Source organism: Protomyctophum parallelum (genome assembly GCF_964188405.1).
Source record: "Protomyctophum parallelum genome assembly, chromosome: 3".
NCBI classification, from domain to species: Eukaryota; Metazoa; Chordata; class Actinopteri; order Myctophiformes; family Myctophidae; genus Protomyctophum; species Protomyctophum parallelum.
Window position 1 is genome coordinate 27,344,346 of NC_139698.1, and position 19,138 is coordinate 27,363,483.

At 45.0% G+C, this 19,138-nt stretch overlaps 1 protein-coding gene across 1 annotated transcript; it reads right to left on the bottom strand.

Annotated features, from left to right (window-relative positions):
• Window positions 1–281: 281 nt before the first annotated feature.
• nradd (neurotrophin receptor associated death domain) lies at window positions 282–17,617 on the bottom strand. Its single transcript, XM_083760588.1, has 6 exons — window positions 17,175–17,617; window positions 10,046–10,178; window positions 9,043–9,408; window positions 6,202–6,493; window positions 4,350–4,489; window positions 282–2,959 (listed from the first exon to the last, which is right to left on the bottom strand). The coding sequence occupies exons 1-6, from the start codon at window positions 17,211–17,213 to the stop codon at window positions 2,637–2,639; spliced, it is 1,293 nt and encodes a 430-aa protein (XP_083616714.1). The 5' UTR covers window positions 17,214–17,617; the 3' UTR covers window positions 282–2,636.
• Between the last annotated feature and the right edge of the window lie 1,521 nt (window positions 17,618–19,138).

The following is a 19,138-nucleotide window of genomic DNA, read 5'->3' on the forward strand; positions in this document are numbered from 1 at the left end:
GACTTTCATCTGTTTTCCTTTTAGTTTTTGCGGCATGGAATTCTAACTCCACGCAACCAAACAGTCAGTGTGAATCACAAATGACTTAAGGGAAATACTTTTTTCTCAGACATTATAAACTCATCCATGGCGAGGGCTGTTTATTCAATGCTGTGTAAACCCAATTTGATTCCCTCAAGTTGAACACCAATCATTATACAGCAACAGCATGTTACTTATGTGCAGATTACTAAACAGCATCGATTTGTGATCAAACTGAACATAAGCTGAGCAATCACATATTCAGATTCAGTTGTGAATGTTATTTATTAATTGGAATAAAAACATATAAAAACACATCAAGACATACAAATTATGAATATAGACAAAACGTACGTGTTTGGCATTAGATAAAACGATTGGGAGCCATGGTGTACCATGTATACGCAGATAAATAATCTTCCATGGAGTCCATATTTTGGGCAATGTCATTATAGGCAAAACATTTCCAAACACTTCATTTCAAATTAATTCAAAAATAAAGAAAATAGCCGATCTACAAGATCAACACGGCCACGCATCACAATGCAACGTGAGCTTGTAGCCCGGCTATTTCCACTATTTGCCATATGACAAAGTTATACTGTAGAGCTAAAGTGGTTATAACATCGATGTTGTCCCTCCAGGAAGTTAATTTCCCGTGGTATCCTTTTCATTCTTTCTGTTCAACGCAGAATACTCGGGACACCAAGTGAACACAATAACCACTTGAACCACGATATTTGGTGTGTAGACGAGGCAAAAAGGAGGGTGTAGTAACAGACTATAGATCTAGGGGACTCCGGTTAACGAATGATGTAGGGTTACAGTGTTTAAGAGAAGAGACCATGTGGTAAGCATCTAAAGTCTGTTCTAGAGAGAAGTGAGTCTATCGCGTTCTATATGAAGTCGTGGCCTGGCTCTGAAACGAACGAGTACTCGTTATCTGTACAATAGATAACATCTGGTCTCATAAAGAGGAAGAGAAGACACCGGCATCATCAGAGAAGAATTCAGAGAGCTTTCATGCTTGGTTTAACATGTATGCTTTTCCTTGGCGTACGCTGACATCATGCCAGAGGTGTCTAGTCATGTGCCACGGAAGGCTGAGTGTGCATATTTTCATTCCGGTCGTACATCACACTGTAGGAGTACACTAATTAGCTCTACCGCTGCAAATTATTAGTGTAATGGCCTGGTGTACGAAGGAATACCTTTTTGGGCAATCATAATATTAAACGATCAGAAAACGTGTCGCGAATATTTCACATCAAGCTCTTTGGTAGCGATGCCTCATTCATCTCATACAGATTGATTGCTCTTATTTGTGCTGAGAAATTGACCTAATTTCAAAGATATTCACATTCTGTGTGGAGGCTATTTTGGCCCCATGACGTGACACCATCATAATATGACCAAGTACGTTCTGTTCCGTTTTGTTCAGAACCTGTACACACATGTCCCTCCATGGCAAGTAACTGACTAGGGACCTCTAGCTTAGGTGTCCTTGTAGTGATCACAACTAATTACAGTAGGCCTATTTAGGTGAGTGCGGGTCACATCAGGGCTAGGGCCCAGGCGGTTCTGGTTTCATCTTGAATCCTAATTCATTGAAGCATCTGTGATGGAAGGTGCAGAACCTGATGACCCTAGTATTGGATAACACAGGGTAGTTACATTATTAGTCACATTCCGTGGACCGGGTGCCCGGGTGGATGTCTTTATTTGGTGTAGAACTGAAGAACGTCACTCCTCCTCCTGTCAAATCAGATTGTCGGTGAGAACGATTGGGTTGATCGATCAAATAACCTCCTCCTCGCTGGTGCAAATACACTCGATAGGGACGATCACGTCAATTAATTTAGAATGCCATCTCATTTGGCTTTCTCCATGATAACTTGCATATTGACATGCACAGTCTGGGGCACAGATAAACAACATTTTTGTTTTAATTCCCTTTGTAAACCGTGGTAGTACAAAAAAAATGCATTTCAATGGAAAGAGTCAGGAACGCCGTTTCTGCCGGCCTCCTTTGAGTTCAAAGGTCGCCAGGGTGCTGACGTTAAGAGTGCCTCCTTAGTCCTTCCAGTGGAGGTTTGGGAGTTGGGGTGTTTCCCTCCCGTACTTGTCTTTATAGCACAGCAGTGGTTCTCAAAGTGGGGTCCGGGGACCCTCAGCGTTCCTCGAGGGGGGTTCCAAACGGACCCTTATAGTTCTGTAACACTGAGAGTGTATGAATGGAACCAGTATGGGTCCACTTGCTTCCATTTCGTACACTCTCAGAGTTACGGGTGTCGTTGAAATAAAAACAATAATAAAAACATTTGAGAACCACTGTTAAAGTCTGTGGCCCCTTTTCCACCAAAGGAACTTTTTTTCTAGAACTGGTTCCGTTCTAGATTCTTGGAACCTTATGGTGCTTTCACAGAACCGGCGGCCATTTTTCGGTTCCAGTTCCGAACCAACTTTTAGGGTTCTGAACCAATTCATTTTCAGCGGTGAAACACCATGAACTGGTTCAATATTAGGCGGGGAAAACAAAGAACCGAACTGGTTCAACCCCGGTGGAAAAGGGGCCTTCATGTCAGTCTTGTGTGGGTGTGTGTGTGCGCGGCTCCTCAGACCACCGACACGCCCTGCGTGGGACAGGTGAGCAGCGAGGCCACGTCGGGCCTGTCAACTCGTCCCAGCGCCGAGAGCAGCAGTCCCAGCGTGGAGCCCTCCTGTTGGGCCCAGCTGGACAGCAGGGTGCGGGCCGGCGCCTCTCCTCGCCCGAACACCTCCAGCTGCTCCGACTCGTAGCCCAGCACCGAGCCCAGCTGCCACCAACCCCAGCCCGACGCGCCGCCCGCTTCCTGCAGGAGGCGCTCCACCTCCTCCTGCCTGTGCGGCGGAAGGTTGACGTAGAGGCGGTTGTCTGGCTTGCTGTCCCGCCTGCTGCCTGTGGAAATAAGACGCAATAATAATCGTAAGACTTTGTGTCCGTCTTAAATTATGTACCCAACTTATTGGTTTTATACATGTATATATATATTGTTATTTGTATGTCTGGCCTCGTGGGGAAGGATGGTGGGTGGATGGGGAGGTTGGGTAGAAGCGAGTTGTGGGAGAAAATATAAAAACAATCTCTGTAAAAAACAAAAGTGCTTTGTATGAGTCACGCTGTTAATTCAGTTGTGGAACAATAAGACATTTTCACCATTGTGAACTAAGAAGACCAATAAAGGCCAACAAAAACAGTGTGAATTTATCTCAACTCGCATATTGAGTTATGAGTATGACTGCACAAAGGAATGAGACATTTAATGCCAGAGGAAAACCTTTTGGGATTCAAAGATGTGAAATAAAATGAGTTGGGTTTTTACTTTTTCAATGTTTATCCATTTTAAAATACACTGAGGTCCTGTAGTCGTTAGTTTGAAGCAGAGAACTTGTATATCCATATGTCATCTTTTTAGATTTCTTCATAAATGAATGCCATATTTTAGTGTATGGGATGTGGCTGGTGACACGGCTGGTAACCATGTCACTTATTTACTTTGCCATAGGACAGTGTTGACAGGGGCAGGTCACAACTTTTATTTGCAACAGACACAAGTTCCAGCTAGGGCCGACAGACAATACAATCTGCTTCTCGTTGGTCACGACTAAAAGAGTAGCCTACTTTTTCTGCATTTCAATGGTGAAATGGCATCGTATTTTGGCATTGCATTCATTCACGGAGAGGAGAGCTCAGTCATTGCAGCTGGGAGCAGCGAGCCTAATTTGCTTTGATCTGAACAGAGCGCATACAGGCTAGAAAAGCAGAGTTGAGTTATGAATAATAATACACATTCCGGGGTTCGGGCTGGAAGTCCGCCACTCAAGAGTGTTTTTCCAAATGAACCATTGAACGTGCATTCTGCTTTAATGGTCTGTGAGTGGTCTCTGCACAGATACGCGCAAAACCCCGGACATTTGAAGGAATTTATTTTAAAAAACCCGGACAGCCCCCCAAAAGGGTTCATGTCCGGGGAAAAGAGGACGTATGGTCAGTCTACTGTAACTCCTTCGGTGCTGCTAGAAGTGCTAATATGCTAACAGCGGATGGAGAAAGGATTCAGAGAAAAACGGCGCAAAGATTGTGGTTATAGCAGGAGTGAATGGAGGGTCATTTTTTGGATCGCGTCTCCTACGGAAAAAACACCAACCTACGGTTAGTATAATCGAGGGTCATCTGTACCCCCAAAGAAATGACACAAAGTCGTGAAAGTCGTCAAGGGCACAGATTGACACTTTGAAATAAGTTGTGTAAGGCGAGTGTGACAATAATACATGTAATAATGTAGTACCTTTGCTGGGCTGATTGTCCTGGATGCTGTGGGAGTCCAGGAAAACGCCACTGTCACTATGGAGCTTCTCTCCCTCTGGAGATGTTCCCAGCTCAACACGGGCCTTCGACAAGGCCTTCTTCTGTTTACACGACATCCAGCTGAGGAGAACGGAGCAAAACACTGTCAGATGAAAACTGCCAGCGCCAGTGGAAAATCACAAAAGTCCAAGTAAACTACACATGAAGGCTGTTCTAGTCACATAACTATTGTTTATGTTGAAGAAAAAGCTATGAGAATGCGGACCGTTGCTGTTCGTTCGAAAGTGATGAGAGAACAAAACCAGATCACAGCTTTCATATTTTTGGCATAGATTACTTAAATTGTGTTGAGTGAGTCAATCAACTTTTCCATGCCAAGGACACCCACACAGCCATTTGCATCTGGCTGCAGCCCTTTACATTGAAGAAATCCCCAAAATAACAAAAATAGATACAAGCCCCCCCCCCCCCCCCCCCCCCCATTTCCATACTGTAGAGTGTAGATGGCTCCCACTAAGTCCCTCAAACCCTTGCTTGTGTGAGGTTCATACTGGGGAACACCACCCTCTCCGCTCCACCACAATGGAAAATTTGTGGCTTGAGCACATGCAATTGATGTAAACTTGCCTCCATTAAGATTTGGAAGAGAGAAAACTCTGGTTCGTTTAACTGGTGATTCAATCACTTTTGGTGGTTTTGACAGTATATTTCCCCATCGGCACCACGTCGCCTTTGTAGTTACAGGGGTGCCCAAAAGGTAGATTGCCAGTAGATCACAAAGACCACATGACATGCCCCTCAAAAGGTATAATTTATATATATTTAATAAAAACAGTTTTTGGCATCTGCCACTTGAATGTGACTTGATTGATTGACGTCAAAAAGGGCCTACCAATTCCATTTCTCCCCCTCTATTTCCCATTCCAAGTGCGTTTGTCTTATAACTTCAGCACGTACATTTTTAAACTATTTTCAGCAAGGTGGGTAGATCTGGTGGGTAGATATATCACCAATCAGCATTGCAGATCTTGTTGACCTGTTCATTTTGAAAGTAGCTCTCAAAATCAAAAAAGCGTGGGCACCCCTATACTGTAGTTGGTTTAAGTGTGTAGATATCAGATAGGAATGACGTGTTGCATGTTGTTTCATATTGAGATGCCAATATACATGACCCAACCCTTAGGTTGCCCAAAAGGCTACAGCGGCTGATTTCACAAATTTGTGAAGAATGCATAAACTTGATTCTCCATGGCACCCGTCAAAATCCACAGTTAGCTAACATCGAACCACGTCAACCATGTGTGTCCATATTCCGGGGCATGTCATAATAAGCCAACAATCAGAAAATATTGGCAAACATTTGGCGAAAATAGCAGATCTACAAGCTCTCAGTATACAGCGTTCTTAAGTGGTTCATTCCAAGAGTTAACCCATTGAGACCTGGAATGCACATGTGTCGCTTTAGCTTTTAACCACTTTAACCATTTTTCTTTTACACACACAAAGAAACGTGAAAATGTGTGCAAATCTTTGTATATATTCTTTCACGGCAAACTATTTTAACTCAAATCTTTTCTTCTGGGGGGGGGGGGGGGGGGGGCACCGAACCCTATCTGAAAATATCAGATGGTGCTCGGTGGCCAATTAAAAATGTTGGGGTCCTCGACAAGAAAAGGTTTGAGAACCACTGATATAGAAACATAGGTTTTTTCAGGTCTCAATGGGCTTTAAACAAACGCAGGTTTTCACTGCACAAAACGTGACCACCGGACAGATGCCGCCGGTGGGCTGAGGAGGGATCCGTCGCTCCCTGACTAAGGACGAGAGCTCACCATTTATAAGCGACGTAGAGCAACAGGCCCAGCACCACCGCGGCCAGCACCGACATGTAGGCCAGCCTGGCCAGGTTGTTGTTGCTGCTGCCGGCCGCCTCGTCGTCCTGCGACGGGGTGTGCTTATTATTGGGGGACCCGGCATCGCCACCACCAGGGGCCGGGCTCATGGCCTCTCCTCCCTCCTCCTCGAGGTCCAGTATCTCGTCTAGGAGGCCTGGCCAGCGAGGAGCGACTCCTTCACGGGAGCCGTCGGACTCTGCGGGGCGAGCCAGGATGTGCAGCTTCCTGTCTGAGTTGTGGGAAAAGAGAGAGAGAGAGAGAGAGAGAGAGAGGAAGGCATGTTAGGTATACGTGTAAAGCGATGTGGTGAATACACATCGTCGCTGTCTCGGGAAACCTTTTACAGTATATGCCCCGGAAGTGTCACTTTTCAGGAAATTGGGGGACGGGACGGGGACGGGGGCGGACACACACACACACACACACACACACACACACACACACACACACACACACACACACACACGCCTGCTTTCGAACCAGACTGCAAAAGAACAAGGAGGTGCAGCCTTTGCGCCTAAAGGCCGGCCCACGGCCGTCAAAATATGAAGTACCGGTACCTTAGGACGTTAATTAAGATTGTATTAGCTATCCATCCATCTGTCTATCTCTACAAATCTATCACTCTGTCAACATATGAGGTACCTTAGCATGTTAATTAATTAGAAATATTTAAATATTTCCAATCGCGTTAAAATACGAACCAATATAACTGTATTAAAATAATACCCGTTATAAACGGAAGCTTGTGTAATGATTGTGCGATCAGCCTGCCTGGCTCTTAACAGAGCATTACAAGTTTTATAACTGACAAGTGACAACCTGACAACTTCCAATGCTTCCATTCATATGAAATTGGCGTTTCCATTCATATGAGGAACTCTAAAATACAAAGTAATGCCTGCCATAATAGAGCCTGAACTCTATTATGTTAAAAACGGATCGCTTGCGTAATGTTGTGATCTGCCCGCCTGCCTCCTAACAGCGCTGCCTGGCTGTCATCCTGTCACTCAAGACGGATCTGGTGGAGTAATTTAATCACAAGCTCTTGTTGGTACATTTCGTTGGTTCGATAATATTTCTAAACCCCCACAGACACACTTAATCACTTTCACTCTTTCCAAAATGTACACAGACTCCACACTCCAGACTCCTTCTCTTGTATGACGAAGTAGGACATTCACTTTACAAAAAAAGAGGAAGATGAAGTGTGGAGATGCAAGGTTTCCCGCCCGGAGACGGCCACGAACACGCAGCACGTGCACCCTGCGTGAACAACATATTTGGGCCTTGCGTAAATTACAGCCAGAAATAATCCCACAGAAGCCAGCATGGCCGATGTAAGGACAGATTGAGCCGAGCGTGCAGGCGGAGCGGGGGTCTCCTGTGGGGTTGAGGAGGCCTCGCCCTAGCCTCTTCTATCCTCATCTGCCCTCCTGCGGTCCTGGCCTATTTTAGGATCAAACGCGCCACGGGACTACGCTGACCTCTCTGGGGTCGCGCGGGTCACGACTTGTGGCGCCCCCTGCGTGCGTGCCTGACGACCTTGCTCACTCCTGGAGAGCGAGTGTAGGGGCCATTTGGGGAGCCGTCAGGGTGACGGGGGAGGGGGGCGAAGCTTTGCCCTAAAGATCTTGTCAAGCTCACGCCAATTGGGCTCTGGCACTTAAAGAGGCCTGTTCTCTCTGCGTTCTCTCAGGTTTCCATGCAGGGCACGGACGTGTTAGTGAGCGAGCTGGCGTGGGTGCAGGTGTTGACCACATGTACCCCCCCCCTCCTTTCATCTTGGACTTTTGCTACTTTTCCCTGCAATGTTTCTTTAACCCTTTAAAGACCTGAGGCCGATTCTACGAATGCCTTCTAAATCAGTATAGTTCTCAAGCTTTCAAGATTGTCTTTTTAAATGTTCAAAAATAGCAGATGTACAAGCTTTGGGAGCTTGTGCATTAATCTTCTATTTTTGAATAGCCGCAGCACAAAAATCCCATCCCATTGTGTGTGTCCCTCCCTCCATACACGCGTCTGTATTACTAGACTTGTGAATCCACTTTTACGAATGCCATTCGTAAAATTGCCATATGAATGCCATTATAATAATTTGCCATCGCCTCATCGTTTTCGGTGCTCGACACAAATGTGTAACTAAGTCAATTATAAATCAGGCGTATCCCAAACCCTAAGCCCTAAACATAATCGTTAGGTTAACCTCGAAATGTCTAAGCCATGCCTAAACCCCAACCTGAATATTTCCCTAATTGCAAGCGTAACTCAAAATGTCTTTTTGTAACCACAAAACATCCAATGCACTTGGGTTAGGGCCAGGCAATGTTCATCACAATATCTATTTCTCAAACTCTACTGTACTTGTGGTGGGGACGTTAGACCCTCACGAGTACAGCGATACAAGTACACACACACACACACACACACACACACACACACACACACACACACACACACACACACACCAGTGGTGGAAAGTAACTAAGTATATTTACTAGTACTGTACTAGGTATTTTTTTATTTCCAGTACTTTTACTTCTACTCCACTACCTCTCAAAGGCAAATATTGTACTTTTACCACACTACTATTTATATGCTTGAAAACAGCATTTGAAAATAGCAGATCTACAAGCTCACACTTGCGAGCTTGTAGTATTTCTAAATTGCAGTATTGATATTTTACTTAAGCAAAACATTGCACACGCGCACACGCGCACACGCACACACACACACACACACACACACACACACACACACACACACAGTTGAACTCACCCATGCAGAGTGTGTCAGAGTTGGGGATGCAGGCTCTGATCTCCACCTCGCTGTCGGAGCAACGGGTACACGTCTGGCAGGCCTTGGAGTGGTTGTGATCCTCGGAGAACGTTCCCGGCGTGCAGAGCCGACACTGCGTGTTGCCCCAGGCGTCGCACGGGCGCACCGCGCCCTCCCCGCGCCTGCAGCTGGAGCACAGGGCGCACAGGCCCTCGACGCTCGCGCCGTCCCGCCACAGGTAGAAGCGCTCGCCACACTCGCAGTGCGTGTCCTGCACGGCGGAGCAGAGCTCGACCTCGGGGAGGCCCACCGGACAGCGGGCGCACGGGAGACACGGAGACAGGCTCTCGGACGGGGAGAAAGTACCTGTGGGAAAACGACAGGAGTAGAGATTCGACACGGATATTCAATTTACAATTAAGGCATTTAGAAGACGCTCTTAATCCAGAGCGATTTACAGTAAGCGACAACTACACATGGTAATACATCAAATACATAGAAATAGTCATCAAGGATCAAGCAAGCTAAGAAGAACCTAGAAGAACAGTAGAATATCTGTACAGTGAAACTAAGAGTACACACACACACTATAGAGTGCTATGTCTGCATAAAAATGCTACCTAAAGTTACATAAATTTAGGCTTTACATACACCTGTGAGGTTGTCGAGGCTAGTGCAAGTGCTAGGGGCTATGATGGAATCTGAAGAGGTGGGTTTTCAGACTACGGTGGAAGATTGGGAGTGAGTCTGCGGTTCTGATTGCAATGGGAAGTTCATGCCATAGTTTTGGATATTGGATAGTTTTGGATATTCAGCGGCTTCTCCAAAGAATCTGGACGTCCGTTCTGAGCGTCAGGGAGTGTTTAAGTGAAGCGGACATGTCTAAAAGCTCCCCGCCATGTGGAAACTAAAGCTTTTTGAGAGACATGACAGTGATAATGATAAGGTAAGTATTCTGTATTCTGTATATAGGTACAAGTATCATTACATTATAATTACTCACCCTTGGGGCATGCTGCACACTTGGTGTCTTCTTTCCCGCATTCTACCTCGACTTGGAAGCCAGCGGGACACAGACTGCAGCACTGACCCGACGTGGTGAACTTCTGACTGGCACAGGAATCTGCAAGAGCAACCTTCAAGAAAAGCTGCAAGTTAACTTACATGCAAAAAATATGTATAACATAAGACATTATGGCTAAACCGGTAGCTGTGTTAGCATGTTGGACCTTTTGAGACCAGTGTTCTTTGTTTTACTGTACGTGAATGCATGGCACACAAATAAACAATAAGCCCCTCCTCGCCACTTCTCGGGGAAAACACATTGCTGTGTCTTTTGTAGGCCCTATTCTGCAGAACAGATTTTGCTTTTGTTCGGGGGACTTTTTGTGCCTTGGACCACATGTGGGAAGGAAATCACACACGCATATGGCCCACTCCCTCGCCGTTGGGGTAAAAAAAACGGAGTGGGTGGATTGAAAATGGACCCTTTTTATATCTTTTAATCTGCCTCAGTTTTCACCCCGAGAACGCGGTCCGATGTCTTATCTGCAGCGGGGAAATGGAGAGCCCCGTCTGAGTGGGACGACCAGGTCACACATTCCTGAGGGCTTGTACAGGAGAGTGGGCGCCCAAAGCCTCATTTATATACTCGGCCTCGCCACTGTCGGGCTCAGTAAATAACAAGCGCACAACGTCGTCAACATCACGAATGTGACGCGTTGTGAGCTTGTATATCCACTATAGTGTACGGCATGCAACCTCACCAGCAGCATGCAAGTAAAGTTTATGAATCGGGCCTGACAGGAATGGCTGGCTTCAATCAGACGGCCTTACAGCCAGTGGAAAGAGTTAAGACATGAAAACACCCACACTGAAGAGGAGGAAGGAAGAAGGAAAACGTACGGCTTCCTCCCTCCCACACGGACACATTCCAAATCGCTACCGTGAATGACATTTGACGTGTGTGTGTGTGTGGGTATGCGTGTGTGCGCGCGCATGCAGCATGTACAGTCTAATAAATGTGTGTATCAATGACTGTGTACAGTCAGTTGTGTGTGTACATAACACTGTGTGCAGTGTGCGCGCATGTGTGTGTGTGTTTGGTTGTGTGTGTGTGTACACACTGTGTGTGTGTGTGTGTGTGTGTGTGTGTGTGTGTGTGTGTACTGAGCATGTTGTCATCTTCAGAAACAGAGCGCAACACATAAAGGAGCTAGGTTGTCTCAGCCCCAGGCCAGGGTGTCAGTTAGCTGGGTCTGCCCAGCATGTGAGTATCTGTTTGGGTGAGCGGGGGGCCTTTGAAGTCCCCCCCCCCCCCCCCCCCACACCCCTCCCCTCCAGTCCCAGCCCTGCAGGTGTGTGTCTGTGTGGAGGTCAGTGTTACGCCCCCCCCCCCCCCCCCCCCCCCCCTTCCCCCCCTTCCCCCCATCCAACCACCCCCCACCACAGGCCCTAAAAACGACGGCATCTTAAACATGCACACATTAAGGGGAGATTGGGCCGTAGTAATGTGCCCAGGGGTTGACGAGAGCAAACAGATGTGGAACAGCGAGCCTCCTGACTGTAGGCTAGAGGGAAAAGTAACAAGCAAACAACGCGCTGATGTCTCTCTTTGTCTCTGGAGTGAGTCTGCTGCCAGGGAACACAGGCATGCAGCGTGCATGTGGTAACCTGTACAGCCTGCAATGAAGCCCCCTTCCCCCGCCCTGATCCCACCGCAAGAACATGCATGCACGCACGCACGCGCACACACACACACACACACTTTGTGCGTGTGTGTGTCAAGTGTGTGTGTCAATTTTGTGGCCATTGCATTTACTTACATTCATTCCATATCTCCTTACCCCGACCTCAAAGCTATAACCTCAACCCTGACCTAACCCATGCCTATGTGATACTTCAGTAAAAAAAAGATCTATGCCAACGCGCACACACATGCAAGCATGCACGCACTCGCACGTAATACGCACACGCACGCACACACAGGCAGGCACACACGGACTCATGCCAGCCCTCCAGTCTCAACACTCTGAAATCTTTCCACCATGCTGATACTAGCCCATTTTGGGCGGAAACCCCTTTTGGTGTTAGCATTACGTTATGCTTTAGCTATTGAAAAACAGCAGATCTACAAGCTCATAGCGCGCCACCGAGTGGCACGCTACGAGCTTGTAGGTCTGCTATTTTTGAAAAATCGACATAGAAACATAGCTTTTTCAGAAAAACTGTCAGGATGTAGATGTTTAGAATCTGATCACAGGTCAGAATGGACTAGAGAGGAAGCAGCTAAGAAACCAAGTCCAGCCTCTTTCCAACAACAGGCAGTTTTACTGCAGCACTTTACAGACGGCCCAGATGATATCTGGGAGCCGGCCAATAGCACCCCAGATCACAAGCATTAAGGGTTGTAGGTCCCAGCAGGCAGTTAACTGGGAGGCAGCATGGAGCTGGCGGTCTGTGACCAAAGTATAAGCCTGGTGGAAACCAGACCAATCTGCCAGTGCAAAAAAAGGGGATTTTTTTTATTAATAAATTGCCCCCCGACAGATTGAGATATTAGTCTGGCCATGCCCAGCTGTACAGCCGATGACAAAAAAAATCTGGTTTGTACGTTTCAGAAAAATGCGTGTAATCTGTGATTAAAACAACACAGCATTACGTTTTTTTGTAATCTGTTAAAAAAAACTTTGCAATTGTAAAAAGAAATCGGAGAGACGGAATACAAATCATTGATATTCGCTAGTGCCATTTGATTTGTAGTATAGGCCCCAGTTCCTGCATGAGAGCACATCGGTGTTGTTTTTTTGTAAAACTGCCATTTTGATATATTTGCACAAATATTATGCAATAACCCCAACTCAAGCTTGAGTCATAATGACCTGGAGCCATACGCCGGGGCCCGGACGCATCTAGCTAACGTTGGCTAGCCGTGCTCCACGCGACAGATGGACCTCCTCAGAAAGCAATAGCTAAACCCCTCAGCTCTATATCTGCACTTTGATAAATATTTGGAGGCGGTGGCAGCTTGGCTGTTTTGTATTTATCTCCAGGCAGTCTGGGCCAGGCCAGCCAGGTCTGCTTTAGATCCATGAGTTTGACTGAGAGAACTCTGCTCAACAACAGGAGCTGCCAGCAGCCTTGGCACTTCATCCAGCGGTGCCAAGTATAGAGTTAAAATGGCAGCATTTTAAGAGAGTGGTAACAGAGACGCAATGCAGAAGCCTAATGACTTTAAGAAAGTTAAGAATGGCACCAATCAAATATGTTCCATTGCACCGTTAACGTTTCATTAAATGAAAGAGTTGTAACAGTCAGCAACCCCTGTGTTGATTAATAAGTAAAATTGTAAAAAGTAATTTCCATAAATTTTTATGTACTGGTATGGCATGGTATTACTAGATCACGAATTCACTGCACCGACTGAACATTATGCATGGGGCCAATTTGAATAACAGGGCGTCGATGTAAACAAGAGTGAGAAATTGCATTTTATGAGTCGTTACATTTATAACGTGGTTTTTGGAGTCTTTGTAAAAGCTTTACAAGAAAAAAAAGACGCACAAATACTCCCATAAAAAGGGGGGGGAAACGCTGCAAATGTCTAGTCTGTGTATCTATATTCTGTACCCATTGATGTTTCAGGGCTTAAAACCCACTATATCTAACTTTGGATCGAACCCTATACCTTTGCCTTCCTTTTGCAAGTCTCTCTTCTCTCTCTCAGCTGTGGCGAACGGAACTCTTGTGAGAACAGGGGATTAGGGTAGATCGCTGGCTATGCTGAATAAATTAATATGCACTTTAATTCCCTGCCATGGGTTACAAAATGGTTCTGTGGGGGATCTAACCCTGCTGAACAGCAGTGTGATTTCACTCATTTGTTCTCACCTCTGTGTTGATTCCAAACCACTCCGTTTGGAATGGAAGCACACACACACACACACACACACACACACACACACACACACACACACACACACACACACACACACACACACACACACACACACACACACACACACACACACACACACTTCTATGAAACATAACTGAACGCCACTGCTGTAAGAAAATTCTCTGACCGTATATGTTCTTTCTACAGCTGGAGGATGACATGGCATTCCGTAAGAAGCACACGAGCATTTTTTTTTATCCCACGATTTTGTAACCCAGTTTTTCTTTTCACCCAGTGCCAATTATCTAATGTAATCCTGGGCGCTACACTTCCTCTGCCAACCTGGGGGAGCACACGAGCATTTAATGCTTTGTATATTATGAGAAGCAGGAGTCTGAAATCAATTTGTGTCGTTACCAAGAGAAAAAATGAGAAGGGACTAAAAACTAGTGTAATGTGTTCTGGCATTCCTGAAACATATTGCTTAATTAACAAAGCACAGCACAGAATTATACTATGTGCAAACCTTAAGTAAAGTTTATACTCTGCTTGGCGCACTATCCAATGTGGAATACACATAAAAGGAAAGCCTTTTACTACTGAGCAGTGAAATACGATATCTAACTGAGTACATTTGAATGAGTCAGTATCAATTCCACTTATTTAATGATTGTAGCTACTAGCTACTAATCAAACATTATTTATCTATTTCGTACACAAATGTACGGTTCAGTGCTCGTTCTGCTAGTCTGCCCTTCTGTGTGATTGGAAATATGTAAACAATCATTAGCGTAGCACAGCGATTATAGTACCGCTCAAACAGTTAACCACTATAAAGAACTATAAAGAAGAAGCCATGATACACATAAGATTTTATCTGCCCCATGGGAGGAAAAAAAAGAGGCAGGGCAGCAGTTGCTCAGCAGCCGCAATCTGCAGGGTTAGTGGGAAGAGAGCAGGGGACCACCACCACACAGTATGCATGGCCCTCAACACTACGGCTGCCTGAGTCACTCATTCAACACACACGTACACACACACACACACACACACACACAGTTGTGTAGGCCCTACACAACAGGTCCTGTTTGACGTGATGAGGTGAATGTGTAGTCAGGGGTGTGAATCTGATCTGAACATCAACATGAAAGACCATGCAGGGCTCGCTGTCACTCAGTCTGTCTCATTTTATCTCTGTGTCTATCTAACTCTAACTGTCCCTTAATTTTGTATAACTCTATCTTTTGCAATGTCCCTTCTGTATAAGTAATTGAATCCGATAAGCGTTACTCTGTCTCTCCGGGCCTATATTGTCTGTATTCAGTCAGTCTCTCTGTCTCTCTCTCACTGTCCCCGTGACCCCGTCTGTCTCTCTGCACACTGACTGACCCCCATGGCTTTCTGCCTCCATATAAGCACTAAGCATTACAGATGAAACCTCCACTCCAACATGTGCTGCACAATACATCACTGGCAAACAAATACAAATCACATTGTGATATTTATGTTGAAACAAGGAGCAGCAAGGACCCAGAGTGTACAATTATTATCCTTTAAATAATTTGTCAAATTTCCAGAGATAAAAATACAAATAAGTATTATTATTTTTCAAGTAAGTCTCCTAGTGAGAGCTGTGCTGTGACTTAATATTGACCCCATTGAGGACCCCCCCCCCCCCCACACACACACACCAAACCCCACAACCCCTAAAGAACTCCACTGGAAATTCAAATGGGTACGTTAGAAAACTAGGCCCCATTTCCCACCACCACAGGCCATAAGAAAATGAAGATAATTGCTCTGCTCCGGATATCCAGACCCCAGCAATGCTGCAAAACCACGCCACATTTTTCACCAGGAATTGCCTTAAGCCCTGAACGTGCCAACATGGAGCAGTCTAACGTGCACGGTTGGTAAACGAAATACAACAAGATGTTAGAAGCAGCAGATTCATAACATTAAAGCAGGGTGGTGGTGTGGGCATGCAGGCTACAATAAACTTAAACGCGGTGACTGAAGAAAATAAAACATTTTAGGGTTCAAAATGCTCAGGGGGGATCAAGCTGATGGGAGGTTGATAAACTTTTAGATTAGGATCCGACCAAAAAAGAGGCTTGAAATACAGTACGGGTTGTTGCTATTATACACCCGTGTATATATAAACAGATAGTGATCTTGGGGATTAGGGTTGAATGGCGTTACACTGTGTGTAATCTAATGGGAAAGGTTTATCTGAGCGCTTTGATCTGTGGGGGAAAACGTTTGGTTCTCAAGGACGTGTTAAAACGAGACTACAAGCCCCAGAGGCAGCCTGTCGAGGAGATAAGTGTCATTCAGATTGTTGTCTGTGACTGTGTGGAAAAGGCAGGAGAGAAGGAGGTAGTCTTTTCACACTTACTTCTCCTGCGTGATAATATGCTATCAAAGGCGCTATTAAAAGTTTTAAAACCCATAATAGGTGCTTCAAAGACCACCGTTACCACACATAGCTATAGGGCCGAGGTGTGTAAAGTAAACCCTGTCTTTCTGCATGGGGTCTTCTCTCATGTCTCACACTTAACCCGCCCCCTCCCCAAACGACAGGAGTATTAAATGAAAATGGATCCTGCTGCTCTGATGGGAAGATGGAAACTGATTCTGTAAATTACCCAACTTTACTTGTACATGCATGTTTTATAAGCTTACCTACAAGGAGAAGGGATTAGGGGAAACGCAGCCTATAATAAATGGCTCAGTAAAAAAACGCAGCCTGGTATAATTTTGTAATTGTGCACATATGATAAGCTACTATCTAAATATTATATTCAATAGTAGCCTATATGGCTTAGTAAAATTGGTATATAATTTTTTAATTGTGCACATGATAAGCTACTAGCCTACTACTAAATATTATATTCAATATAAATGAGGCATGTTTTAATTATATGACAACGTGCCATTAATGACACAATTTCACAACGTAGGCCTACTGAGTTTAGGAAATGTTGACTTAAATTGCAGGCCACATCTCCCAGAAAAAAGTTCATTTCAATGGATTTGGAATTTTATTCAACTATTTGCGGTCCTTGTTATTCACACAAAAACAAACTCTAATGTATTTTCTCTCAACCCATTAAAAGAGCGCTATTTTCCCTATTTAAATTTGATTGTAGAACTGCAATGTGTAAAATATCCGTATTGATGTGTCATGTGTGAACATTAATAATGTAGCAGTTGGTGAATGTCCTATACTTACTTTGAGCAGAAACAGCGTGCAGAAGATGAACGGAGTCATGGTGACTGATCCAAACGGAGCGCTCCCTGTGGTGCGGCTGTGCAAGAAGCGATCTTTGGCAGAAAGAATCAACACTTTTCCTCAGAACGCCACAAAGGTGAATTGCATTTAAACGGCTCCTGCAAGTCCATAGAAAGAAACGCCACACACACAGCCAACTTCAGGTGACGGGACGGTTCCACCACTGGTAAAATCCAATCAAAGTCGTTTCAAAGAGTGTCTAAACCTAAACGGGAATGTCTGTGTACACAAACAGCATTTTCCTTCAGTAACAACTGGCGCATCTGTTTCTTTGTTTCACTCCCGAGTCCCTACTGATCTGACAAAAAAAAGTTTCTTCTGTCCTGTCCCCTTCTTGCAAATGAATACCTCCTCCCTGCGGCAGGCAGCTTTAAAACAGATGCGCTAAAATTGCCCCAGAGTGAGTCCAAGGACTCGATGGCCCTTCTTTCCTCCGCCTTCCCCGGAGAACCTCAGAACTCACTCTGATTGGCTCCGACCGACGACACGACGTGACGAGCACAATAATAATACAAAGACATTGTATATTGAGGCAATATTCTCAAACAATAGCACAGCGAGTCGACTCACTGGAATAAACGACCTAACCTGTAATTCAGGCTCTCAATTATGTGGTCATGATAGTTGGGATTTCTCCAACCAACCATATGGACTATAAAAGCTGCTTAATGATAATTGGCCATCTATAGTGACATACTATAGATGGGGGGGGGGGGGGGGGGGGGTATGGCCTTATGCATTATATTACACACATGATTGATTGATTGAATACTTAATAGACAGAAATGCAAACAGCAACAGAATAAACACTTGGTCTAAGTATAAAGAGGATGGCACAAATTCGGGTCCTATTCAATTCATAATGGGGTGTGAGCTGTCTAAGGGATAAGTGATTATTTCCTCTCCCATTGGCCTACTGAAAGGTGAATTTTCACCCCATGTAAAGTGAATGTAAAGTGACTAAGTGGGGGTTCCACTATGGGACCTGTGCATATAGGCCCCCAGCCCCCCACAGATCCTATGGACATTCACTCCCTGCTCAACACATCACAGCACGTACACACACACACACGCACGCACGCACGCACGCATGCACAAGAGAGAGAGCGAGCGAGAGAGAGGAGCTCTTATCAGAAACAGAAGCCATCTCATGAATCCTACAAGATGCTCATCACATTCATGTTTGATCTCTGCAATTCAAAGGGTCAGAAAACAAACAGGGTGAATAGCACACCTTGTAAATCCCAGAGAATGCACTGCGGGGGGCCGGGGGGACTTCACAAGGAAACCAATGGAGAAGAGCTCTCTCTCTCTCTCAGACACAATGCTATAGTTGCACTTCAAAGGCTGCCAGGGGAAGATGGGAGACAGGCAAGATAGGCTGAAACAAGGGCTCCTGTCTCTGATCTGTCATTCAGTCTGTTATATTCAGAACGATAGTAGCCTATATCACATTCCATAATTTAGATACATTCTAGTATTTAGTTCTCTTAGTGCTTCTTGACTATTTAATTTGTTTTAACTTTGAAGTTGTGTACTGAATTTCAGTCAGTGTACCATATAGGATTAGTGGTGTTTAAGCAACTCAACTTCAACATTATTCTTAGTCCTATTCAATTCCTATATGGTTTGAAGTAATTTATTACAATAATGAATTATTTAGATTGTTGATGCTATATGTCCGGATACTGTTGAGAAAGCTTTAATATGCCTATAACACTGCCATTAGCTGAGTATGTATATCATTGTGAAAACAAACACTCTGGAACTTCTCATGATGTGACCCACTACTCCATACAACTATATTTCAATCTCCCTTTTAATTACAGTCTCTCTCTCTCTCTCTCTGAAAACACACACACACACACACACACACACACACACACACACACACACACACACAC

Bases quoted from the DNA above. Each gene is read 5' to 3' on its own strand.
- nradd (XM_083760588.1), bottom strand. From the start codon at position 17,213: ATGACTCCGTTCATCTTCTGCACGCTGTTTCTGCTCAAA. The intron at 10,179-17,174 runs GTAAGTATAGGA...CTTTTCTTGAAG, and splicing joins GCACGCTGTTTCTGCTCAAA to GTTGCTCTTGCAGATTCCTG. The intron at 4,490-6,201 runs GTGAGCTCTCGT...CGTTCTCCTCAG, and splicing joins CTCTACGTCGCTTATAAATG to CTGGATGTCGTGTAAACAGA.